Source organism: Malus domestica, chromosome 15 (genome assembly GCF_042453785.1).
Source record: "Malus domestica chromosome 15, GDT2T_hap1".
Classification (NCBI taxonomy): Eukaryota; Viridiplantae; Streptophyta; class Magnoliopsida; order Rosales; family Rosaceae; genus Malus; species Malus domestica.
Window position 1 is genome coordinate 4,543,796 of NC_091675.1, and position 25,150 is coordinate 4,568,945.

At 38.5% G+C, this 25,150-nt stretch overlaps 4 protein-coding genes and 1 long non-coding RNA gene across 7 annotated transcripts; 2 read left to right on the top strand and 3 right to left on the bottom strand.

Moving 5' to 3' along the window:
* The first annotated feature begins 341 nt into the window (after positions 1-341).
* Positions 342-1,169, top strand: LOC103455871 (uncharacterized). Its single transcript, XR_011576639.1, has 2 exons — positions 342-549; positions 778-1,169. It is a non-coding gene; the product is annotated as an uncharacterized lncRNA (long non-coding RNA).
* A 2,236-nt stretch (positions 1,170-3,405) lies between these two features.
* LOC103455870 (protein PHLOEM PROTEIN 2-LIKE A10-like) lies at positions 3,406-5,147 on the bottom strand. Its single transcript, XM_008395481.3, has one exon. The coding sequence runs from the start codon at positions 4,798-4,800 to the stop codon at positions 3,532-3,534; it is 1,269 nt and encodes a 422-aa protein (XP_008393703.2). The 5' UTR covers positions 4,801-5,147; the 3' UTR covers positions 3,406-3,531.
* A 460-nt stretch (positions 5,148-5,607) lies between these two features.
* On the bottom strand, positions 5,608-6,207 carry LOC114821755 (cysteine-rich and transmembrane domain-containing protein WIH2-like). The gene is made up of 3 exons (XM_029095039.1): positions 6,141-6,207; positions 5,851-5,992; positions 5,608-5,656 (listed from the first exon to the last, which is right to left on the bottom strand). The coding sequence occupies exons 1-3, from the start codon at positions 6,205-6,207 to the stop codon at positions 5,608-5,610; spliced, it is 258 nt and encodes an 85-aa protein (XP_028950872.1).
* A 6,220-nt stretch (positions 6,208-12,427) lies between these two features.
* LOC103431402 (uncharacterized) lies at positions 12,428-19,691 on the top strand. Of its 3 annotated transcripts, none has more exons than XM_070814408.1 (19): positions 12,441-12,626; positions 12,815-13,077; positions 13,184-13,270; positions 13,358-13,458; positions 13,776-13,892; positions 13,982-14,063; positions 14,155-14,222; positions 14,332-14,391; positions 14,476-14,600; positions 14,719-14,917; positions 15,012-15,113; positions 15,211-15,297; positions 15,423-15,800; positions 15,895-15,999; positions 16,113-16,862; positions 16,991-18,822; positions 18,918-18,993; positions 19,232-19,367; positions 19,510-19,691. In XM_070814408.1, the coding sequence occupies exons 2-19, from the start codon at positions 12,879-12,881 to the stop codon at positions 19,524-19,526; spliced, it is 4,521 nt and encodes a 1,506-aa protein (XP_070670509.1). In that variant the 5' UTR covers positions 12,441-12,626; positions 12,815-12,878; the 3' UTR covers positions 19,527-19,691. The 3 variants fall into 3 exon arrangements, with proteins under 3 accessions (XP_028950255.1, XP_070670509.1, XP_070670510.1); XM_070814409.1 differs by having other exon boundaries at positions 12,502-12,626; positions 12,841-13,077; XM_029094422.2 differs by having other exon boundaries at positions 12,428-13,077.
* A 161-nt stretch (positions 19,692-19,852) lies between these two features.
* On the bottom strand, positions 19,853-22,586 carry LOC103424653 (uncharacterized). Its single transcript, XM_008362748.4, has 3 exons — positions 21,999-22,586; positions 21,401-21,588; positions 19,853-20,896 (listed from the first exon to the last, which is right to left on the bottom strand). Exons 1-3 carry the CDS (start codon positions 22,504-22,506, stop codon positions 20,387-20,389), a joined length of 1,206 nt encoding a protein of 401 aa, XP_008360970.3. The 5' UTR covers positions 22,507-22,586; the 3' UTR covers positions 19,853-20,386.
* Positions 22,587-25,150: the final 2,564 nt, after the last annotated feature.

Below are 25,150 nucleotides of genomic sequence, written 5' to 3' on the forward strand. Positions count from 1 at the left end.
AAGAAACCAAATCCAAAGTCTTGCCAAACATCACGATAAAAAAAATAAACGATTTTATCACAACAAAACAAAAAAAAAATATTCACTTTCAAAGTAAAAAAATACAATTCAAATCACCTACAAAATTTTCATAAATTGTTTTCTTTTTCAGTTACAACAGTTTAGGGTAACAAATTTTGAGGTGAAATTGGGGAGAGAATTGGATAGATTTTTAAATTTAGGTAGAGCCAATTGTCAGTTGGCACTATTGGCTCTGATCCAACCATGTAAACCTGTCAACGAGTCAGTATCCAATTGGTCCAATTGGACATGCAAAACGACCTAACAAAACCCCCACTATAAATCTCCACTCAGGTCTCACTTCCTTTCACACATTGTATTCCCCCTTCTCCACAGAAACTCAAAACAAAAAAGAAAGAAGAAAAAATGGCTAAATATATTATCACCTTCTTCACCATAGTTCTGCTTCTCAGTTTTCAACTCACAGCCTTCGCTGCTCGTCCAGTCCCTGCTGCTTTCACCAACAACGCTCTCAAAACCCAACACCAAGTAAGTTGTTTTAATTGTTTTAATTTCCGGCGTCCTCTAATAACCATTTCATTTTGTTTTTGTTTCACCTTTTCGAAAAGATTGTGGTTTTCTAAAAACTAAAAAACGAAATGGTAATCAAACGCATTCTAAATTTACTAAATCTAGTATTCTTTCATTAAGTTTTGTATCTTAAAATTGTTTTGTTTTGTTTATGTTGTAATTTGTTGAATAAAAATATGTGAACAGGACATAGACGCGGAGATCGTTGCAGCGGAGGGAGGCGGGAGCTGCGAAGGAGTAGCGGAGGAGGAGTGCCTGATGAGGAGGACATTGGCGGCTCATGTGGATTACATATATACACAGAAGCACAAGCCTTGAACTCGTGCAACCAATTAAAATTATCTCTCTTTGTTTTGTCTTTTTAAAAAGCCATGCAATACTAAAGCATCCATATGTTATACTAAATAATATCATAAAAGCTTATTTGGTAAACTCAATCTTTGTTTTCGAAAGACAATGGATTTAATTAGGATAATTTAGTTTGTCTTTATAATATTTCTTGTCTAGGGTTTGACTTTATGTCCCCTTTGTACTTTTAAATTTTTCTAATTAAATTTGGATGACACATCTGCTGGGCATATGAGAGTTAAGATTTTTACAGATCGCTATGAAAGCATAACTCATTATATATGATAGTTTGATAACTTGTTCTATGTGTAATTTGGCTCACTTAATACTCTACCGCCCACTCTATTGTCAATAATAGTAACAAAAATAAACAAATTATGTGTTTGGCAACAAGAAATTTGTTGCCATTTTGCTAATAAAAGTAAAAACCCACGACAAGTCATGAGCTTCTGGTATGAACAGTGGACTTTGGTGCAGGATTTCTTAGTTATCCATGGTTTGCGTTGATGTAATATGTTATCAGAGTTGTTTTTGGCATTCTAAAAAAAACGTTCCGTAACATTTTCTAATAAAATACTTTATAGAAAAAAAAATATAAGTGCAGCACTAGTGTGCAAATATCCGTTCTCTATTTAATTTAACAAAATAAAATATTTGCTGTCCTCATCTGTAAAGGATGCCGATGGAAAACTAAGGCAGCTTTGTGGAGATAAGTCAATATGATACTACTATAGGTAGCCGTTCACACTTCCGTTTTCTCATTTTGTGATCCTTTCATTGATTCTTTTTTATTTATTCAATCCAACAAAAAAAATGAAAAAAAGAGTAGTGTATAAATCATTTTCTTGTAGAACACTGCTCGCAATTATGCACCATATATTTGGTCAACTATCGTCAATGAAAGCAACTGCTAACACCCGTATTCATAACCCATGATTAAATTGTGGTGATTAAAAGTTGGAAACACAATATGAGCAGAGTGTCAAACACGTCGGCTGTGTTGAATAAAGAATTGATGTGTCATTATCCTGTAGAAGTCCAAAGCTAAAACGAGCTTTTGCTGCGACTGCTTTTGGGAATTTCAGATTACGAAATGCAATTTTAACAACCCACCAGTTGACATCAGAATTCCATCTTTGTACGTGTGCATGCATCTTGTCTGACCTCACAAAGAGGTCCGTAATCGATCCGTAATCTTCTCGTCGGCATTTAGATCTCGAGAGATTTTTGAGTGTCACCAGTTGTATATATGTATATATGTATGTCTTTCTCTCTCTTATGACAGGACTAATTTGACAAATGAATGGAATAGCAAGCATCATTAGCACCAAACGTTTAGAATGGTGGGAGTGGCACTTTGATCCACTTACCAAATGAAATATGAATTTTCAATTGGATGGCACAGTCCAATTGCGCTAAAAATACATTTATATGCCATTAAGGGCAAAGAATCATTACTGGTTTCAAACAACTCCACCCTTCCTCTTTCGGCAACAGATTGATGACTGCCTCATTTATCCATTTCCCATAACTCACTTTCGCCGGAGACACTAAATCAAGTCCCCGTCCTAAGAGGGCGTCATCGTGCATCCATTTTTTTCCCGGAAACGCTAATTTAGGTACAGCTATAGTACCAACTGAGTTCTTAAGTAAAAACATGTTGGAAATAATCGCTAGAGCCTGCATGGTGATACCCAGGGCCACCAACTCTCTCAATTTCCAGATTTAAACAGATGAACAGCTAGCACAATGTAATGAATGTCCACTGCAGTACAATTCTACGGGTAGTAACTAACAAAACGCGAGTGATAGTTACTACAGAAACATTCATTGCACACATAGGATAAATCAAATTCCCGCGGCCCCTGGATATCTTAAATTGCATCTCCAAACTTCTTATTACAACGTTGAATTGCAACTGCTAGCTAACCAGAATACAAAAGAACGAATTATCTCAGCTGACAAAAGAAGGCATCAGAAATGGTAACCTCCTTCGAACGTTGCCTCCGCTCTCGGAAAACAGTTCACAACTAACCAACATGAACCAAAGCAGTCAGAGAGAACCAGAATCTGCTGGTACAGGTTTTTATCACCATACCTTAATGAGACCAGAATCAGAATCGTGCAGCAAACTCTTCCAAATGCGGCAACGAGATCCGGGTGCCACTAATCGCTACTTTTCTTCCATATTGAAATTATTCTGGTTTAAGTTTTTTCTACCTAAACAAATCAAGAACTAGGTAGATATCATGAATGTTTAAACAGTACAATCATTATTGGTCTATTTCGATTTAACTTCAACAACCTAAAGCATGATTCCTCTAGATCGAAAGTAGGGATGTTCTAAACCACAAGATCCCACCAAAATTCAGATATGTATAGTTGCATTCACTCAAGGATTATAAATTTAATAATTAAAGAACAAAAAAGGAATAAAAGTTCCTGAATTTAAAGCATGCGTCACAATGAATCATGAACCCCCTTTTCCCCATTTGAATTAAGTAACAAAGTTATACACACATAGCCTTCCTCAAAAGGGAGCCGTATCCGACTGATAGGAGCTCCTTACAAGGGAGGGATAACCCCATCAAATTAAGCAGCCAAGAGAACTCTTGAACCACCCAGGACGTATAAATGCAAAGCAAGACATACAGTAACTATAACCGAAGACTTCCCACTGAAGTATCTGATGACTTGCAATCCCCTGTCTGCAACCTCCCCATGAAGTGCACTAAGGCTTCTTTTCAAGCCATCTAATAGCGTCCACAACATAAACTCAACGAGAGATCGCACCGTCTCAAACGTCACCCTCCCTGTCACATCCAGAACAAACTTCCTATTGCTCGGCACAGCCAATGTAGATGAAACCTTCCTAACCCACCCACTACTATGAATAACATCCGACGAACTCCCCACCTTCCCCTGCTTTGGAGATACCTCTCGCTGAAAGCACTCATCCGCAGTTCCACTTGGACCTTCACTCTGATCAACAATTGGACATGCATGCGAATTCGAGCTTGAACTCGAACAGGAACTCGTCAAAACTTGGTGAGATGTCCTCACAACTGTTTCCACAGCACCATTACAAACAGAAACTAGAACATCCCTCACTTCGTTCTGATGCTTGGGATTGGTCAACCCATCAAACATATCTTCATAAACGTTGATATCTTTCGTTTTGTCAAGGTAAACCGCAACAGCAGTGCTTACAAAATCCTGAATGCAATTTGCTATGAGATCCTTACTTCTGTCACTGCAAATCACATTAACCCATCTAGGCACATCCGATGAACTTGATTTCGACACACTTGAATTCTCACCCAATTGCTCATCGGAGTAAAATCCCAGAACCAAATTCTTAGCAAAGCTTCCAACCATAACCGAAACAAACCCGGTTCCAGCTGTAGAGAAAACCTGCTCCAAAACCCTATCTGAAAAGCTCGAATTCCCCATACTCTTCTCCGATTCACTCTCTTTGTTCATCTCCAATCTACACCCTCGAATCATCCCAACCGTCATAGCCTCTGTAACCCTACTCAGTGACACGGAGAACTCTTGCGACCTAGCAATCTTCGAAATCTGCTTCAAACTTTGGGGCATTTCATCCGAATCGGATCGCAAAAACTCCTTCAAGTCCTTGGAAACAACCCCGATCGTCTCGGCCGAATCGGAGACCGTCTCGGCCATAGAGATTAGGGCTCCAACGAGCTTCAGGCATCTCTTCCGCTTCCTGGCCACAGAGGGCAAATTGTAAACCCTATAAGCTCCATAGCCGGAGACCCCAAGAGCTGCGAGCATCAGAAGCCATCGCCTTCTTCTCCGAGAGAAATTCAACCCCTTCGCGACGAGCCCAAGTTCCATTGGAGCTCGAATAACAAAGGGAAGCTGTAAAGCTTCGGCCTTTAAAATGCTATTGGGAAATGAACTGACAATTTAACGAATTGGTTACTGAAAATCGATTGCTTTGGGTCGATGAATTTCTAGGGTTCTGGAGTTGCAAATCCCAATGAATTGGAAGGACCAGATATTAATTGGGGGAATTAAATGAGGAGGGCGATGAGAATACGAACCTTTGCGACTTTGAAATTGTCAATTGGTGGGAGGAGAGAGAGAGAGAGGAGACGGCGGGCGTTGCAGTGTCGGAGGGAGGGAAAGCGGGACGCCCCAGCCAGAAATATTTTATTGTATTAAATAAATGACGCATGCACTGATTGGATATAATACCCGCGTTATTTAAAATATCCCGTTTACCATATTTTTGGAACACATTCTTTTTCTTTTTAATGCGAGATATTTTTTATGAGATTGTTAAAGTGAAGGAAATTTTCATGTGAAATTTTGATATATTCTGATGATCTAAATTTTTCATAATTTTGCGTATAACTTCTATTAAAATTGTTCTTGAATTCTAAATGATTATTCAAATTTGATCAACCCGAATTCCTTCAAACTCTCATGAGCGACAAAAAAAAAATATTACTAAATATGAGTACTAAAACAAATACTAAATTGTAAAGCTAACAACAGAACTATAAAAAAAATAATTGACTCGAACGGCTTATACAAAATAGAATGACATAACGGAGATGTAACAGTCTTGGCATTAGCAAATATCATTTGAACCGTCTGATCATGATTCACGGGCTGACATTGCCTTCTAAACCATTTTCATGAGCAAAGCATCTCAATGCAGCAGCAACAACAAAGACCAGTCAAACTGCAACCATAAAAATAATGAACAAAATGTCACTCTCATAATTCTTAAAAGTTATGAATCCTTAGTTAACGAAGTTGTTCTATCCCACATTTCGTCACATGATTTGTTTGGTACATCTTGTCCTAATTTACATTTTTGAACATTAAAAAACATTGTATAATGTGATATGGAAATGGAGATACAGAGCTAATTACCATGCTTCCAAACAACCAACATTGGATTTTGATTGTGGTGGCGGCGGTGGAGGCTGATACAGTACTTGAGGCGGCAGAGGAGGCTGAGGAGGCTGAGGATACCCCTGTGCCAGATACCCCGGTGGAGGATAATCACCATAACCTATATACAACCCATATGATTCATCATCTCAATTTAAAAGAAAAAAATACACCCACGGCACAAACATAACAAATTAAATCATAAAACTCTTTTCATATATATAAATTCAACCAAGTATGGTTAAATCGAACTCACTACAAATATATACCTTGAGGAGGAGGAGGGGGAGCAACAACTTGGGCTGGCTGAGCCTTGGAATTATTATGGTAACTCATGTTTTTTTTTTCACTTGATCGTTTTTAACTCTTTTTTTTTCCTGAAAGCAGAGACTAACACCCAGAGGGCAGATAGATATAATTTATATGGAAGATGAAGTTTATATGTATATATAAATTCGTATGAACTTATATGGGAAGGAGATTTTGATTTTAGCTCATTAAGATTTCATGCCTTCATACATGCACTATAATAACGAATACGTGCCATTTACTTTAATTGTTTAAAAAAAAAATTGGGATTGTTTTCTTGAAATGACTTCAATTAAAATGCATGGTCATTATTATAGAATCGGATTCTCTTCAGCTAATTTTCTTTTTTTTTTTCATTATGCTTTTCAACTATAATTTATTTTTAATATCGGATTTTCTTCTCTTAATTTTTCAACTTAAAATGCTTTTAATTTTTTCATTCTAATTCGAAATTGGACATCGTTTGCGCCTATGCGCTCGTGAGATTGAGATATATCCGTCTATTCTAAAATCACATCAAAAAACCAACATAAAATTTAATATGATCAAAATGCCATTAAAATCGTTTTCCTCAAACTATAAAATACAAAAATAATAAATTTTGAAAGAGAGATTATATTCACACACCCCAAATTACTTCTCCTACAACTTTTTTTTTTTTTAATATTTTCTACACACCACTAACACTTGATAAAAAATATTAAAAAATTAAAAGGGTGTGTGATAAATAATTTGGAGTGTGTGAATATAATTGCCAAGAAAGTCAAAATTTTAATAACAGCACATCATGTTGATGCACAAAACCGGAGGGGTCTTGGAACAACGTAAATCCGACCGTGAATCTGCAAGTAAATAACACAAGATGTATCGTGGTTCACCCCAATGTTTGGGCTACGTCCACACTGATATTGTATTTCTCTGTTTGTGAGAGGATTGTGAGGGAGAGAGCTCTAAATATCAGAGTGAGAGGGCTTGCTCTGAATATGAGAGGCTTTGAGAGGGTGAGGGGGCTTTCTTCCTATGGCCTAAGAATTGGCCTCTAACTCCCCTAATGAGGAGAATCAGGGGTTTTTTTATAGAATAAAGGATCCTCACTTATTATATATTTGCCCCTTCATTTATTACATAAGTACATTTGAGTCCCTCGAGTATTTATACGAGATCTAAATACGGAGGCCATAAGTATGGTACAAACAGTTTTGGCGCCATCTGTGGGAATCGACACGAAAAGCTATGTTGGTTCTCTCTTAATTTTTCACCTCTACCATAAATCTGCACAACCCGAGATCCTACTTGATCTTCAACCAGGGATTTCAGAGAGACCAGACGGCTGCAGATGCAAAGGAAACACCACCACCCCACCATCAGTAAAGCAAAGCCAACAAGGAACTAAATGACAAAAAGAGGTTGACAACGAGCGGTGCAAACTTTGCAAGAGCATTTACTGTTCAATTTGGATCATGCAAGTTCCCAGAGAACTTCACTGGTTACCAAGATCTCGCCAAGCAGAAGGCAAAAAGGGTAAAGAAAATCTGGATTCCTTCTGCAAATCGCAGTGGCGGTCGAAGGTGCAAGCTTTAAAAAAATGGAAGCAGCGACGGAGGAGCCCATCAGGGTTCAAGGCCTAGCCCAAGCCGGTTTAACCCAAGTTCCGCCCCAATACATTCAACCTCCCCAGTACCGACCCAACCGACGTGTCCCTGCGGAGTCGACCCACCCCCTCTCCTTCTTCGGACACGACACCTTCCTTCCTTCATCCAAATTCCTCTATCTCTCTCTCTCTCCTACAGAAAATATTATGTAAGCAGCAATTTCTGTGAAGGAGTAGCAAACAGAAGCTATGAAGGTCATCTTGCTCTCTCATTTTTTCTCCGGGGTCTTAGTTTTTCGGTGTTATTCGTATGCTCTACATATGTAAATCATACACACTCAGAAACTCCAGCAAACCCTGATGAACAAGTCCCCCAATTGTAGATATTGTTAGGGTTGTTTTCTTGGTTTGCAGGTTGCTATCATGTCTTATCTAACGGCAAGAACAGGGCGGCAGAGGCAGCGCTACAACAGTCATTTGAGGCTTGTTTCGGGGGACCCAGAAAGTTGGATTCATGTCATCATTAGAAAAATGAGGAGAATTTCGTATGAGAATGATCTCGGTAACTTTAGCTATGACAGTGAGAAGGGTCTGAATGAGGCGCAAAGTCACCACCGCAAATCAACTGCTGTTAAGTTTTGAAGGTTTTGGTCGATCTTTAAGATTCATATCTCGAAATATCCACCCGATTCGGGCCCAAAATGCGGGCGGTGTACAATGCCCGATTGACCATGTTTGAGGACTCCGAGAAAGAGAACGAGTATGGCTACATCCGCAAGGTCTCTGGACCAGTCGTTGTTGCGGATGGCATGGCTGGAGCTGCTATGTACTAGTTGGTTCATGTTGGATATGATAATTTGATCGGTGAAATTATTCGGTTAGAAGGAGTTTTTGCCACAATTCAAGTTTATGAGGAAACAGTTGTGTTGATGGTGAATGATCCGATTCTACGTACTCGCAAGGTCGACGACCTTGTTGGCCTCCTTGATCACTTTGGTGGACAACAGGCATCTGTGGTGGGACATGACCACGGAGCGCTAGGAAAAGAAAAGGGAGACCACCAGTAAAGCTACAGGAAAAAAAACAAAAGCATAAAAGAGAAAGTAAAAGCAAAAGAAAGCAGAAAAGGAAAAGCCGAAAAGAAGATGCTCCACTATTCCACTATTCCACTATTCCACGGGATAACATGATTAAAGATAAGAAGATGCCCACCAAGGTTCCTTGTCTCCACTTTCTGTTGGACCAGAAGATGCCCATCAACATGTTGAAAACATTTAATTTATTTTTCTTATATTTCTGAGACATCTGTATAACCCATCAGAGGGTAATAATAATAAAAAAAAAAGGCAAGCAAAAGAGCCAGGCCTTATGGCTCCAAAATTATTTGGCAGCCTGCCGCTATTATCACCAACCAGGTGATCAAAAGTACGTCCAGTACTCTAAAATTATTCTGCAGCCTGCCACTATTATCACCAACCAAGTGATCAAAAGTACGCCCAGTACTCCGAAATTATTCGGCACCATGCCGCTATTATCACTAACCAGGTGATGAAAAGTACGCTCCGTACTCCAAAATTATTCAGCAGCCTGCCACTATTATCACCCACTAGGTGATCAAAAGTACGTCCAGTACTCCAAAATTATACATGAGCATCACTCATGTCAATCATACATAAACATTCATGAGCATCACTCATGTCAATCATACATAAACATTCATGACCATCATTCATATCAACATTCATGAGCATCACTCATGTCAGTATTCATGAGCATCACTTATGTCAATATCCATGAGCATCACTCATGTCAATCAACATAAATATTCATGAGCATCACTCATGTCAATCATACATAAACATTCATGACCAGCATTCACGTCAACATTCATGAGCATCACTCATGTCAACATTCATGAACATCACTCATGTCAACATTCATGAGCATCACTCATGTCAATATCCATGAGCATTACTCATGTTAATCAACATAAACATTCATGAGCATCACTCATGTCAATCAGCTTCGAAAGCTTCATTTACAGAGCTTCATCTTCAAAAGCTTCATTTACAAAAACTCCAGCTTCAAATCTTCACTTGCAAAGCTTCACCTACAAAGCTTCAGTGCAGGGTATACAAATACCGGCTCCGAACAACCACCATTTCGGCCTATACATAGATTGAATTTGAAGTCTCCAGCCAACAACCTTTATTGACTGAAGACTTGGGGGATTACAATGTGTACCATATATTGGGCTTCCACAACTGGGCATCACGAAAAATACTTGGGGGACTTAGCCCATTATTTATGTACTGAGGAGCGAGCCCTTATTTTATAAAAGGGACTCCCTCACTTTCATTAGAAAGCACCTATTATTCATGTACTGAGGAGCGAGCCCTTATTTTATAAAAGGGACTCCCTCACCTTCATTAGATAGCATCGCCGCCTTACCGCGAGCATCACTCCTAACCCATCACTTATGTATTGAGGAGCGAACCTTTATTCTATAAAAGGGACTCATTCACCATCATTAGAGAGCATCGCCGCCTATTGAGCAACCAGCTCACCGCGAGCATCAACTCTAGCCCATCATTTATGTATTGAGGAGCGAGCCCTTATTCTATAAAAGTGACTCTCTTACCATCATTAGAGAGCATCGCCGCCTATTGAGCAACCACCTCGCTGCGAGCATCAACTCTAGCCCATCATTTATGTATTAAGGAGCGAGCCATTATTTAATAAAAGGAACTCCCTCACCTTCAACGCCACAAGTCGAGCCAACCAAAGCAACATAAGCCATAAATCGAGCAGCCTCGCAACATGTGCTACTTCTAGTTGAGCATCATTTCAGATTGAGCACTACCTCATATCGAGCATCAGTTCAAGACGACATCTAGTTACTTCGGCCCACACATGGACTGAATTTCAAGTCTCCAGCCAAAAGACTCTCTTTTCTAAAGACTTGGGGGACTAGTGTTTGTACCATACTTAGGGCCTCCGTATTTAGATCTCGTATAAATACTCGGGGGACTCAAATGTAATTATGTAATAAATGAAGGGGCAAATATGTAATAAGTAAGGAGCCATTATTCTATAAAAGGACCCCTCATTCTCCTCATTATGGGAGTTAGAGGCCAATTCTTAGGTCATGGGAAGAAAGCCCCTTCACCCTCTCAAAGCCTCTCATATTCAGAGCAAGCCCTCTCACTCTAATATTCAGAGCTCTTTCTCCCTCACAATCCTTTCACAAACAGAGAAATACAATATCAGTGTGGACGTAGCCCAAACATTGGGGTGAACCACGATACATCTTGTGTTATTTACTTTATTGCAGATTCACGGTAGGATTTACGTTGTTCCAAGACCCTTCCGGTTTTGTGCATCAACACATCCTATAAAGGTAAAAGAAAATTATAGATTCATTGAAGGGTAATGTTAGGAAGATAAAATTTGCAAACTAAATGATGTGTCACCAATAGGAATAAGCACGTTTATCAACATAATAAGTCAATATATCAACTTCTATGTAATACAGTCATATAGGAAATATCTCCTATATCTTATTAGATGGATGCTACTTCTAGTTTACACAATCACACTTATAATTAAATACTGTTTACAAGTTTTTTTTTTAATTTTTTTTTTACTTTCTATTATAAAAAATTATATATACTACTGTAAGCTATGTTAAGGGGATGTGAATGGTTTGAACAGGAGACGCAACAAATTAACATGCACAATAAGGTATAGGTTATGGTGTCATAAGTGTTTCTTCATAGGTCCGCCCATGAATTTGATTAAGGGAACTTTAACGAAAAGCACCCGGTACTGTTCACTTTAACGAAAAACCACATTTTTACACTAAAAAGTCAATCCTGGTACTATTCACTTTACCCTTTATTTTGTCCTTATCATTAAAACTCAAAGTTTTCAAGCCATTTTCATTAGTTTTCCTTTTGATCAATCATCTTCTTGCTTTGTGAGAGGAAAACCCTAACTACCAAGGTGATTCCCCACTTTCCATTTCAATTAATTATCTTTCACCCTCTGACATGTGACTAGAGATGCCACACAACATGTATATACATGAGATTTATTTTTCTCTACCCCCTTCGTTTTAAATGAAATTATCATAACTTATTGCTTAATCGCTTCAATCTAACACGTTTGAGACTATTGCTAAAAGAGCTAAAAATATGGTTTGGTAACTAAAAATACATTTGATAACGTTTGAAAAAAAACTTAGAAGTACTTAAAAATTTATGAACGTGTTCTTAGAGCATAAAGAAAACTAAAGGTTATGAATTTATTAACAATCGAGCCATAAATAAAAAATAAACATGTTAATCAAATAACCCAATCGTTAACTTGCATGTCCTTTAGTTTATAAAATTGAGTCTTAGCATTAATTCATTTGAAAAATAAGAAAAATAGACCATTAAAAATAAAAGAAAACCAAAGGTTACGAAATTTAGTTGGTAAGTTTTGTTCTTAATTGAGGAAATTAATTGGAACATTGGTTTAATAAAGCGTTCTCTGTCCAAACTAAAAGTCAATGAGACACCACGTGGCAACTTGTTAGGAGCTGCCAACTGACGATGCTAGAAGGTGTCAGTGACGTCAAATAGTAATTGTGATTTTAAATTCAAAATTATTATTAGAATTGCGCGCTCTTTCGACTTCCCTCCTCTTGACTTATCTAAAGCTTCTCTTACACGACTCAACGGCTACTCTCTCTCTCTCTCTCTCCCTCCCTCCCTCCCTCCCTACCTCCGGTTAAAGCTTCAAGCTTCTAATTATCGGTTTTCCTCTGCTGAAAGCTCCTAAAGCTTCACCATCTTCACCTGATATTGTTGTGAGTCTGCGTTTTTTCATATATTCTTTCTTGAAAAAAGATGGATTTTATTTATTAATTTTATGCTTTTGAAGTAGCGAAATCGGTCGAGGTGATGGGGGTTGGGATATGCTTTTTTTTTCTGAGCCATTTCTTCCCTGTGTTCTAAACTTTTAATTCGTTGTTCGGTTTTGATTTCGGCTTCACAGGCGCATTTCGTGGTTTTTCGGTGTAGGTTTGCATTTTGCAAAGTCTCAAGGCCAAGCATATATTATGATGATGGCTTCCAGAACTCCTGGAACGCCAAGAGCTAAGAAGGAGAAGATTGTTGTTTTAGTGTGTTTAAGGCCTCTAAGCAAAAGGGAGGAACTTGCAAAAGAACAAGTTTCGTGGGATTGCCTAGGCGATAACACCATTGTTTATAAACCCCCGCCTCACGAACGTTCCGCTCAATCCACCTCGTTTACATTTGGTGTGTAAAAACATCTAATTGTTTTCCCTTATCTTTGATGATTCTTATTGTACGTTTGTTATGATTGATTGTGTAGATTATTGATCACTGATTTTCTGTTTTGTAGATAAAGTTTTCGGTCCTGGTTCAACCGAAGCAGTATATGAGGAAGGAGTGAGAAATGTTGCCTTGTCTTCTCTGATGGGAATTAACGGTAGTGATTATTGCTCAAATCATGTCATGTTTTTCCATCTAAATCTCTACTCGCATTGAATGATTGTTTACGTTCTCTTGTTCGCAGCAACTATATTTGCTTATGGACAAAGTGGCAGTGGCAAGACATACACAATGAGACGAATAATGGAAAAAGCTGTGGATGATATCTACAACCATATGATAAAGGTAAGCTCGAAAACCCTTTCGTTGATAGTTCTTTATTTTATTTTTTTTGTTTATTGGTTCATGCCTTCGCCCATGAGCGGTAGGTCTCGGGTTCGAGACTTGGGAGCAGCCTCTTCATAAATGGGGGTAAGGCTAGCCGACATTCACCTCTCCCAGACCCTGCGTAAAGCAGGAGCCTTGTGCACTGGGTACGACCTTTTATTGGTTCATGCCTTGGTAAATGTCTTGGTCTGTTCTGCACCAAGAATTGCGGTTTTCTGCTGTTGTTTCTGCAGTTTGATTTACTAAGCTGGTGTTGCTATTGTTTGTTTGCGCAGACTCCAGAGAGAGAGTTTGCAATAAAAATTTCAGGACTTGAGATATACAATGAGAATGTCCGCGACTTGCTGAATACAGAATCTGTTGGTAATTTAAAGCTTTTAGATGATCCAGAGGTATTGCCCTTCTAAACTTACTATAATCTTCAGTGAAATAATTAATCCTCCTTTTACTTATTTAAGTTCGAATGTTTTCTTGAATGTAGAAAGGAATCGTGGTTGAGAAATTGGTGGAGGAAGCTGCAAGCAGTCATCAGCACCTGAGAAGTTTAATCGGAATTTGCGAGGGTAATTCAGTGGAGCCCTTTACTTGGTTAGCTTCGTATTCTCTCAAATTTTTTTCATTAGCAATTAGTTAATCAGCTTGTTTTTGTGTCAGCTCAAAGAGAAGTTGGTGAAACTGCTCTAAACGAAAACAGTTCACGGTCTCATCAAATAATAAGGCTGGTCAGTTCCTTAGTCTCTCTTCATCACAACATCTTTGATGTTTTCTAATGAAGTACTTTTCTTCTTCCGACAACTAACACTTTGTCACTAATATTGTCTTTCTGTACAGACAATTGAAAGTACAGTCCGTGAAAGTTTAGACTGCAGGACGTCTTTCGTTGCAAGCCTGGTAAATCTAAAATAAGAAACAGAAGTTGCAACTGAGTTGGATTCTTGGTTAACAGCTAAAAACTGCAATCTGAATGATCTGCAGAATTTTGTAGACCTAGCTGGAAGCGAAAGAGCTCCAGATACGCATGCAGACGGTGTTAGGCTAAGGGAAGGCTGCCATATTAACCTTAGTTTGATGACACTTACTAACGTTATCAGAAAGCTCAGGTCAGAATCTATATAGCAGGACAGAAGGACCATTTCAAAGTTTCAAGTATGAGATTACGTGATAGATATATCTGATATATAGTCAATTTGGTTGCTCACTCTTCGACTTGATTATCAGTGCTGGAAAATTAAGTGGTCCTATACCTTATCGAGACTCAAAGCTCACTCGCATATTGCAACATTCTCTTGGAGGAAACGCTCGCACTGCCATCATATGTACCTTGAGTCCAGCACTGAGCCACGCTGAACAATCTCGAAACACTCTCTTCTTTGCTACACAGGCAAAGGAGGTAACAAATGATGCCAGCGTGAACACGGTATCACTTATCTGCTTATCACCTTTCTTTCAGTTTGCCTGTCTAGAATACAGAAGCTTTTAATCCATTTGTTTCAAAAAAATTATTTTGCTAGGTTGTATCAGACAAGCAGCTAGTCAAACACTTGCAAAAGCAAGTAGCTAAGCTGGAAGCAGAGCTGTACACCCTTTATCCATTGAGGGAAAGAATTCAGCAGGTAAACATTCATATAACATCTGGCCGCTTGATATTTTATTTGATGTGTGTATATGATTTTTTTTTTTTAATTTTTCATAAAATATGATCCTCACTAGATGGAAATGGAAATGGAGGATTTGAGAAGCGAAAGAGATTTGGCTCGATCTCAGGCGGATGAGTTACGCCATAAACTTGAGGTTCAGGTGAATCCCCAACTGTTCGTTCTCCCTCTCGCTGTTCCCCAAGCCCTTGGTCTACCGTTCTCCTCTCCCCTGTATAAGCGTTAGTTTTAGATTTGTCATTAATTCTTGTTGTATGCCAACTTCAGAGTTTATATCCATTGGAATTACCTCATCGCTCTGTGGACAACTATCTCTCCTACACTGGTGTGCTACCAACATCATTTTATGCCAAGGAACTAGGAGATTGTGATACAGCAACAAATGCAAGGACCAAGCACTCCATTAGGCACTCGGCAACTCCTCCTTTCATGCCAAGACGTGAAGTTCTAAAACATGAAATCTCATCAGAGCAACTTTCGGAGGAACCAAGTCGAGCTCTAAAACTAGACGTGCTTTACAAAAGCAAATTGGTGATTGGAGGATTTAGCTTTCAAAATTTAGCTTTCAGGTGCTTAGAGGATTTATTTCGTCCTCAAATAAACTCTCTCTTACTTTCCACACAGGCAAAGGGTGAATCTAACATGGTACTACTTTTTTGCTCATCACGTTTTTCAGTTCGCATTTTTACATACTCAGAATACAAACCTATTAATATATTTATTTCAAATACTTTGCTAGGTTGTTTCGGACAAGAATCTAGTTAAACGTTTGCAAATGGAAGTGCTCAGGCGGGAAACAGAGGTACCCACCGTGTCAAGGGAAGAAGATTTAAGAATTCAGAAGGTAAACCTTCCATACAAAGTGTTGCTTGATATTTTATATCGTGTCTGTAAATGTATATTATAGGAATATTTTGTATTATGTTTTCCTAAATTTTTACTGTGTTCCAAATTCAGGTTTTAAACCAACTGGAATTACCGCATCCTTATGTAAAGAAACTTATCTTCTGCATCGGTGTGCTACCTGCAACATTTTATGCTGAGGAGCTAGGAGGCGGTGATAGGGCAAGAAATACAATGATCAGGCACTCCATGAGGCTCTCATCATTTGCTCCTTTTACGCTAAACCATGAAATTCTAAGACTTGAAGTCCTGCTGGTGCAACTTGGGGAGGGACCAAGTCGAGCATTGGAAATACTAATACAGAAGGAGGTACTAGAAAACCATGATAGGGCAAGAAATACAATGATCAGGCACCCCATGAGGCTCTCATCATTTGCTCCTTTCATGCTAAACCGTGAAATTCTTAAACTTGAAGTCTTGCTGGCTCAACTTGGGGAGGGACCAAGTCGGGCTTTGGAAATAGTATTACAAAAGGAGGTAGCCTGGCAGGGACTAGAAAACCAAGATGCAGGTGAAACTTTTTGTAACCTGCAAGCAGAGATAAAAGAAACGCATTATACCAGTTCTCGGCCAAAAGAATTTGAAGTAGGAAGTCTTGTTCCTGTTAATAAAAAAGAAATTCCTAGACTTCACTCACAGGGCAGCGCCATTGCAAATCTTGAAGAACAGTTTCCAAAGGTGCAGTATTTTACAGACAAATTAGTGTCTCTCCCTTGCATTCAATTGTTGGTTTTGAGGTTCTTGGAGGATTTATTTCGTCCTCGTGAGGTTACTGGTGATGTTTTGGAACAAATTAAGAACGAGGTAATATAACTAGTCAAGCGTTTTATTTACTTCATTTTATTTAAATGATTCTTGAAACATTTAACTGTAATCATAATGTTCAAATGTTGTCAAGAAGATGAAACGGGACCCCTCTTGGTGTTTTGCAGCCTGTAAAACATAACATAGTTCCGTTGCTCGGATGTTGGCAAGAAGATGAAGCCGAAGTTGATGGTGGCTTTCATCTTGAACCAGGAACATCAAATGCTGCTTCTCCAGATGTATCTGCTGTAGAATATGACCATATCAGTGAACATGTTTTTCATGTTAAAGTAGAACATCCTGCAGATAGATATGAGAAGAAGGCTATTTCTGATGAAGCCAAAGAGCTCATGGATTGTCATAGGGAGACAAGTGACAGCGGTGCATTCCGTAATGGGAAGATTGATGTCTCCGAAAATCGTGATTTCTTGGGCTTCCTATGTAGCAATGGTGGTCAGCTGCTGATTTGTAATACAAGTAATTGCCCTTTCGTATTTCATCAGAACTTCTTGGATTCTGACTTAATATGCTATAAGAAGGGTAAATATTACTGCCCCATCTGTTCATATTCTCTTGCTTATGAGAATAGGCTGGGTGAGATAGAAGAAAAGTTGAGAAGAAAGGCAGTGGCTTTTGATGAAGTCTTCTCCGGCTGTACTGATGGTTGTACCGTTAATGAACAAATGAATGCGCGAAATGAAAATGGTTATGGTTGTGACTGTCAATTTGACGATGCTCAAGTTCATAACCAATTTGTCGGAGTGGAAGACAATGAGATCAAAGAAGGGACGGAGTTTGAGGTTGAAGATGAGAACAATGGTGGCAACAGTGTCAGTTGTAGAGGTGAAGGCACCAATGAAATAATTAGAGGAGGTTCTGGACACCCATGCGTATCTGAACTGCTTGAGTTGCAACAGGATGAGGAAACTGCTGTCGAAGAAAATTCAGGCGAAAATGAAGAAGATGAAGGTGGGAAAAGGGTGTTTGTGGAGAAAGAAGACGAAATTGAGAATGCAGAACTTATGCAACCAGAATCAATGGAATTGCCCTCAAATACCATTGTTCTATCTGACACGGAGTCTCCTTTAGTGCATAAAAGAAGGGAAGACAATGAGATCAAGGAAGGGATGAAGTTTGAGGTTGAAGATGAGAACAATGATGGTGACAGTGTCAGTTGTAGAGGTGAAGGCACCAATGAAGTAATTAGAGGAGATTCGGAACACCCGTGCCTATCTGAACTGCTTGAGTTGCAACAGGATGAGGAAACTGCTGTCGAAGAAAATTCAGACAAAAATGAAGAAGATGAAGGTGGGAAAAAGGTGTTTGCGGAGAAAGAAGACGAAATTGAGAATGCAGAACTTATGCAACCAGAATCAATGGAAGTGCCCTTAAATACCATTGTTCTATCTGACACAGAGTCTCCTGTAGTGCATAAAAGAAGGGAAGACAATGAGATCAAAGAAGGGATGAAGTTTGAGGTTGAAGATGAGAACAATGATAGTGACAATGTCAGTTGTAGAGGTGAAGGCACCAATGAAGTAATTAGAGGAGATTCAGAACACCCGTGCGTATCTGAACTGCTTGAGTTGCAACAGGATGAGGAAACTGCTGTTGAAGAAAATTCAGACAAAAATGAAGAAGATGAAGGTGGGAAAAGGGTGTTTGCGGAGACAGAAAACGAAATTAAGAATGCAGAACTTATGCAACCAGAATCTCTGGAAATGCCCTCAAATACCATTGTTCTATCTGACACAGAGTCTCCTGTAGTGCATAAAAACCATGAAAAAGCGCCAAAGAGTTTTACCATCGTTCTGTCTGATTCCTCGGAATCTGATGCTTCAGATACTTGGTCTCCTTCCATGGAACCGGAAGTTTCAGATACTCGGCCTCCTCTACTGGGCGAGATACAGCCTAAACATAAAGGTCAAAAGACAAGAGAATTCGGAAATCAACCAACGAGGTGATTGGGGGGTTAAGCTATCGATTTGGAGTTTATTTTATGAACTTTTACATGCAGTTATCGATTGTTAATCAACTGTTTCTCCTAACATGCAGCTCAAACTTGCCACTGCCTAGGACGAGGCGGCGTATGAGATTATACTGGACAAGAGAAGAAGAAGAAAAGTTGAAGGTATTTAATTATCTAAACTGAAGTAGTATCGTGGATGTGTGATTTCATCCAGATTATATAAACCATCTTGTTGCTTCGCTTAATTTCGAAACTCAAATTGTCGTTTCTAAGATGTCCTTCATTTTCTTAAACTTACAAATGCTGAACTCTCCATTTCCAATCAAATTTCGAAAAGTTCTTGGAAATTTTCTATTTTGTAGTTGCGTCGGAATCTAACATAAGTAATCTTATGCTCCAGGAGCTTGTGAACAGTTTTCCAACCACTGGAAAGTACCGATGCTGGAAGAAAATTTTGGAAAATGGTCGCGATGTATTTCACAAGGATCGAACTCCGAATGATCTGAGAAATAAATGGGGAAAGATGCGGGTGAAAGGTGCGGTTGATCACTTTCTAACTCTCCGAGAAAACATTTGTTCCATTCGAAAAATGAATTGAGGAAGGACTTGCTTCGATCTCTATGATTATTTAATCGCATTTACACACATATTTCTCTAAAACGATGCACTTCGATGCAGGCAATGCTGAATTCTGACTTCTGAAAGCGGCGAACTGCATAGAATGTACTGAAACCTCGCTTCGTGACCATCGGCATTCTTTGAGATTTTAGATCAAAGAATTTGACTTGATATGTAAATTGACTTTGTAGCAATATGTAAAAATGTTTTTGCATCCTAAGAAACCTGTACATATCTCACCATTTGCAAAAAGTAGAGCAGCAGGCCCTCACTGATTCATACACCAGAAGACTAGCCAGACATAAAACTAAAACTTGGATTACAAGAAACCGATGTGAATTACAACGATATGAGTTAGAAACCAAGACTGCATACGAACAAACTAATTACCATAAGGAGAAAAGATTGAAATTTGCTCCAGATATATTGATAAGCCCGGTCTTAATCTTCCGTAGCCTTCGCTACAAGAAACCCTTGGCTGCCTTGTAACGAGAAGCATAGTACAAGTTCATGAGATGGTAAAAAATATAACAGGGAAGACAAAATTCTTTGTATATTTTCTTTCCAAGACATTTCATTGATGAAATGACCACTTCTAACCTCTATCTCTCTCTCACAACTGTAATTACAATCCTATCACAACCAAACAAACATATACTTTTCTGTAAAGATTTGGACCACAAGAAATCAACATATCATGTACAATTTGGTATTGGAACAAATAGCATCATCACCAGAGGCTTGAGTCCCAGAGGGACTATTCAGCAGGACAATCAGCAAGCATTTACAAGAGTCCCAGCGCAGGTCCATACGACAGTGTTCTTCACAAGCGGTAGTGTCCTTGCCACTACCAGTTTATCCATTGACTTGAAGCTCCATCTTTTATTCAACGAGCAGAGCATGTGCCAATGGTTAACCTCTCTTTCCTTGTGGTTTCTTATTCCTTTGAGACAATCTTGAGTTTTGTGGATGCAAGGAAATCATCGTCCTCTAGATCACTGAAAGATATGTCGTCTTCATTGATTGCATGAATAGCTGTTCCACTATGCCCATCTAATTCAGAATCTTCCTCTGGCCAGTCATCATCGTCATCATTTTCATAGATATTATCTAGCATCTTCGAGGATGGACCAACTGTTAGATTCTTGTCCTCGCTCTTAATGATGGGCTTTTCTTCAATAACAGACTTATCAATAAATGGGATTTCATCACTCTCAACTGGGTGCTTCTCAGTCTCATAAGCCATGGGGGACATTGTTGATTCATAAGGATATGTCCTTAGCACCTTGTCCTCGTAATAAACACTACAGGATGAGACTGGAGCACAATCTTCGTGTAGTATATTGGAATGGTCTTTTAAAAAAGAAGGGTTTCTTTCAAATTGATCATCTTCTAATGCAGTCTGACAATGTAGCTCCCGCATCCACATTGCCCTGGCTTCCATTACCTGCCACCAGTATGATATACTACATTAAATTTCAGAAACCTAACAGGTTTAGCATGAACTTTGGTTCAATCTCAAAGTATAAATAAAGTTTTAATCTAATAAATAGAGCCATTTTTCTGGAACCATCTAGAATTCCTAAATCCTAACTTTATTCCAAACCTTAGGGAAGATCACCTGCAACCTAAATAGACTATTGAAGTTGAACATCTAGAACTACGAAAATCCATGCCGGGACAACCCCATGGAGGAGTTCAAGCAGCTACTAGCATCCAATAACAACGAGGACTTGTGATATACAATCAAGCTGATCGTGAATGGCATGAAGCAGCATTTCCAACTTTACAATGCCACAAAGTGTAGTTACTATGTTCAATTAATCCTTATAGTGTCAACTGATTCCACTTTAATATAACTTTAAATCTCAGGGTTTAAGTTGGAAGCAGAATCGAATTTAATCAATTGACTGCAGACACTAATGGTAATTATACAAAGAGGGAAGCTTACTTGGGGTGTGGACAAGATCTCGGCATCCTGCTTATTGAGCCTCGAATGCAGAAGAACAAAATAGACTTTCCAGAAGTAACTCTCACTCATATGGCACGGACAGAGTTCAAATCTCAAAGCAGCTAATCTTGGTGCAAGATGTTCAATCACCGTAGCATGCTCTTGCTGGGCATCAGACATGTCAAAATCTAAAATAAGAAAGGTGTATCAATTAGACACCAATCCCAAAACTGCATACTTAGAAAAAGCATCCCCCCCCCCCCCACCCACGCAAATGTAATTTAACTCATCTTCCAACAATTTGTATCAACTGCATTGTGCATAAAATTAAAATCCATCACCACAACGAGACAAGCTACGAACCATAAGCAACTCTACTGCCACAACCTTATGCATTGTACTACCGAAATCAAATGAATCTTCAATAACAAACACATTGAAAGTCGAAGATTAACCCAACAATTTGAAGGATAATAATGCAATGTACATTTGAACTGCACGAAATTTTCCACATTTCAAAAATTCGCCAATGAGAACTGATTCCTACATTGAAAAATACATACAGTATAAAATTTCGTATACGTATTTCCATACATACCGCCCAAATCCTCCTCTTCGTCGAGAGGAAAGTCCAGCCACGTCTCCGGATGCATCGCGATGTTCCTCGCGAACGCCAGCACCTCCTCAGTGACCCCTACGGCGCAATCCTCCTCCAATTCCTCCTCCTCCTCTTCTCCTTCACCAAAATCCATCGCCAATTGATCGGGCGGTTCGGATCGACCGATGTCGGGAGGATCCGTTCGATTACTGGATGGCAATGAAGGGTACGGCGGAGGCGGTGGGGGCGGAAGCGGAGCGAGGAATGACGCGACCCCCCAAAATTGGCGGGTCAGCGTCTGCTTGAATTCGTCCAAATCTTCCCTCACGCCTCGGGTCTGGTCGTCGTCTTCGTTCTCCTCATCTGAAGATTCAATTTCGCTTCTTCGAACGACGTCGTTGTCGGCGGTGGTTCGGATTGCTGATTCGTTGGGTACGACGTCGTTCTCGGCGTCGCCGTCCTCGTCGAGCCGTAGAGAGTCAGCGAGGGAGCGAGCGAGCCATGACATTTTTTTTTTTTTGGAGTGGAAGAAAAAAGTGACGGATTTGAAAAAAAAAAAAAATTGGAAACGGGACGTTCGATAAAGGTTCGGGAAAGTGCGGGGAAGAGTTCCGGTGTGTTTTGAACTGCCGTCGTCTATGTTCGTGGAGCGTATGGGATAGCGACACGTGTGCATGTTCCAGGGTGAAAACAACCGAATTATTTTGTCCGGCACGAGAAGATTTAGATAGATCGGGATATGATTTATTCAATCATATGGAGCTTGAAAAGTGCCTAAGAACGACACGTCGTACGAAATAATCTTGGTACTGTTTACTTTTAACGTTAAGGATATTTTTACTTTAAAAAATCACTCTTGATATTATTTACTCACAACAACTTCTTATTCTTTTAATTAACACTCAAAATTTTCAAAATTTTTTAATTAATTTTTCTTATTATGAATTTTCATGGGCCGTTAGAAGGGTGAATGAAACTTTACTTTCCAAGCTTGAAGCCCATGAATTATATGGATTTTGGGCTTAACGTAATAAAAGAGTTACAACTTAAAAAATCCAAATATGACTTAAGTTTACTATCTCTCACGAGGGATTCTGCTGTTACATGTTCACATAATGCGCTATCTTGAGAAATTACTTCTTTTTTTTGTCAAACGATAGATTTTGTTAAATTCGATGTTGGATTAGTAACCAATGAGGTTCGAACCAGGCTATCATGCAAAAACTCAACACATTTCCACCACTGTGGTAAAGGGTCCCTTGCAACAAAACTACTTCTATATTACAACTGAATTTTATGATTATAAAAGAATATAATTGAATTTGCATCTACATACCTAATGTTTATAATGCTATATAAAAAAATAAATAACAGATAATTGATGGGTCCAGAGAGAAGGGTGCTTGACAAAATAACAAAAAAGATGAAGGTATTGATGAGTTGCTTTGAGTAACATTTTTTTTTTAATTTGAAAAAATAAAATAAAATGAGAAAAATATGTTTTGTTTATCAAAAATAACAAAATTTTGTGAAGTTCCACTAGTACAGCATGAGAAGCCAAGTCATGAAAATTACAAGTTTCGTTCCAACCAAGTAAAAGTTACATAAGAATTCCATACTATTTCAACAACTTGCATGACCTTCTTCTCAATGTTGACGGGTTGAGTTGTAGAGTGGAGTTGGTGGTTTTACGTTGGGTTTAAAGGTGATGGCCTGATTGGGGTGATGATGACTGTTAGTTGGTGGAGGCTATACTTCAATGACTAGTTGATTTAGCATATTTTTAATAAGAGTAAATTGTACAAATTGTCCCTTAACTTTAATCAAATTGGAGCAATGGTCCCTCAACTAAAAATCCATTACCTTTGGTCCCTCAACTTATCAAAACGTGCAGCTATGGTCCCTCAACTAAAAATTCATTACCATTAGTCCCTGAACTTTAATTCAAGTGGAGAAATGGTCCTTTAACTTTAACCCAATTGTAGCAATGGTCCTTTCAATATAACTCGTTTTGACAAATTTTTTGACATAGTTGACGAAAAGAACCATAATTATACACTTTGATGAGTTAAGGGACCCTAATTATATAAATGGTCATTCCAACATAGCTTATTTTGACAAAATTTTGACAAAATTGATGAAAAGGACTATAGCTACACATTTTGATAAGTTGAGGGACCAATGGTAATGGATTTTTAGTTGAGGGACCATTGCTCTAATTTGATTAAAGTTGAGGGACCATTTGTACAATTTACTCTTTTAATAAAGGTTTAACGGATGTGACATTTTCAATAGATTAGATACTTATTTGAAACGTTTAAAAATATTGAGACCAATCCAGAAATAACACTAAAAAGTTATGATTTTAAATACTTAAATTTGTTTTTATTTTCCGTTATTTCGAGTGTTTTTTTTATTTTTTTAGCTACATTATTGTTAATGCATATCCATTCAAAGATGCTAGATGTTGCAACTGTCGCAAAAGGAGTTTTGGGTTGTCATCGTCTCTCCTTTTCAAGTAGACAAGGTTTCAACCCTCTTTTCCCCACTCCACTCCACTCCAAAATTTGGAGAAATTTATTTTCATTACCAAAGGGCCCAAAAGGAAGAAGTGTCCATGTGCACCCGTTCGTGACAGCAAAAGTGAAATGTGAGGGCCCTTCAAACCCCCCACTTCGACATCTAAGTTTCAACAAAGTTAATTCTGAGCGGGCGAACAAACTAAAGTTCTAAAGCAAGTAATACACGATTTGAGATCCGTTTGAGATTGCTTCTGAAAAGACCTAAAACGTTATTTTACAACTAAAGGGGATTCTGATTGCATTTGACAGAAAAAATTAGAAGTGTTTTTGGGTGCTAAACGCTTCTTCAAGAAACACTTTCAAGTGTGTTTTTTAGGATGTGTTTGAGTTTTCAGTAAAAATTTGAACATGTTTATAATGAATTCATTTTTAACATAAACTCTTATGAGCAAATGTGATTCGTACACAATGAATCACAAACGAATCCTTAAACAACACTTTGTAAAACTTATAATGAACTTATGGTGTGATAAATATTTTAGAGCGTTAAGAACAATTTCTTTTATTGTATAGATTTCCAAATTTAGTCATTCAGACTCCATTTTATTGTAAAAAAATAAAAAATAATAA

What these genes read in the sequence shown, in the direction of transcription:
- LOC103424653 (XM_008362748.4), bottom strand. Translation starts at nt 22,506, where the DNA reads ATGTCATGGCTCGCTCGCTCCCTCGCTGACTCTCTACGGCTCGACGAG. An exon ending in CGAAGAGGAGGATTTGGGCG is followed by an intron (nt 21,589 to 21,998) that starts GTATGTATGGAA and finishes TTCTTATTTTAG; the next exon opens with ATTTTGACATGTCTGATGCC. An exon ending in AGATCTTGTCCACACCCCAA is followed by an intron (nt 20,897 to 21,400) that starts GTAAGCTTCCCT and finishes TACTGGTGGCAG; the next exon opens with GTAATGGAAGCCAGGGCAAT.
- LOC103455870 (XM_008395481.3), bottom strand. Translation starts at nt 4,800, where the DNA reads ATGGAACTTGGGCTCGTCGCGAAGGGGTTGAATTTCTCTCGGAGAAGA.
- LOC114821755 (XM_029095039.1), bottom strand. Translation starts at nt 6,207, where the DNA reads ATGAGTTACCATAATAATTCCAAGGCTCAGCCAGCCCAAGTTGTTGCT. An exon ending in TCCCCCTCCTCCTCCTCAAG is followed by an intron (nt 5,993 to 6,140) that starts GTATATATTTGT and finishes GGTTGTATATAG; the next exon opens with GTTATGGTGATTATCCTCCA. An exon ending in GTTGGTTGTTTGGAAGCATG is followed by an intron (nt 5,657 to 5,850) that starts GTAATTAGCTCT and finishes TTATGGTTGCAG; the next exon opens with TTTGACTGGTCTTTGTTGTT.
- LOC103431402 (XM_029094422.2), top strand. Translation starts at nt 12,879, where the DNA reads ATGATGATGGCTTCCAGAACTCCTGGAACGCCAAGAGCTAAGAAGGAG. An exon ending in CGTCTTTCGTTGCAAGCCTG is followed by an intron (nt 14,392 to 14,475) that starts GTAAATCTAAAA and finishes AATGATCTGCAG; the next exon opens with AATTTTGTAGACCTAGCTGG. An exon ending in AACGTTATCAGAAAGCTCAG is followed by an intron (nt 14,601 to 14,718) that starts GTCAGAATCTAT and finishes CTTGATTATCAG; the next exon opens with TGCTGGAAAATTAAGTGGTC.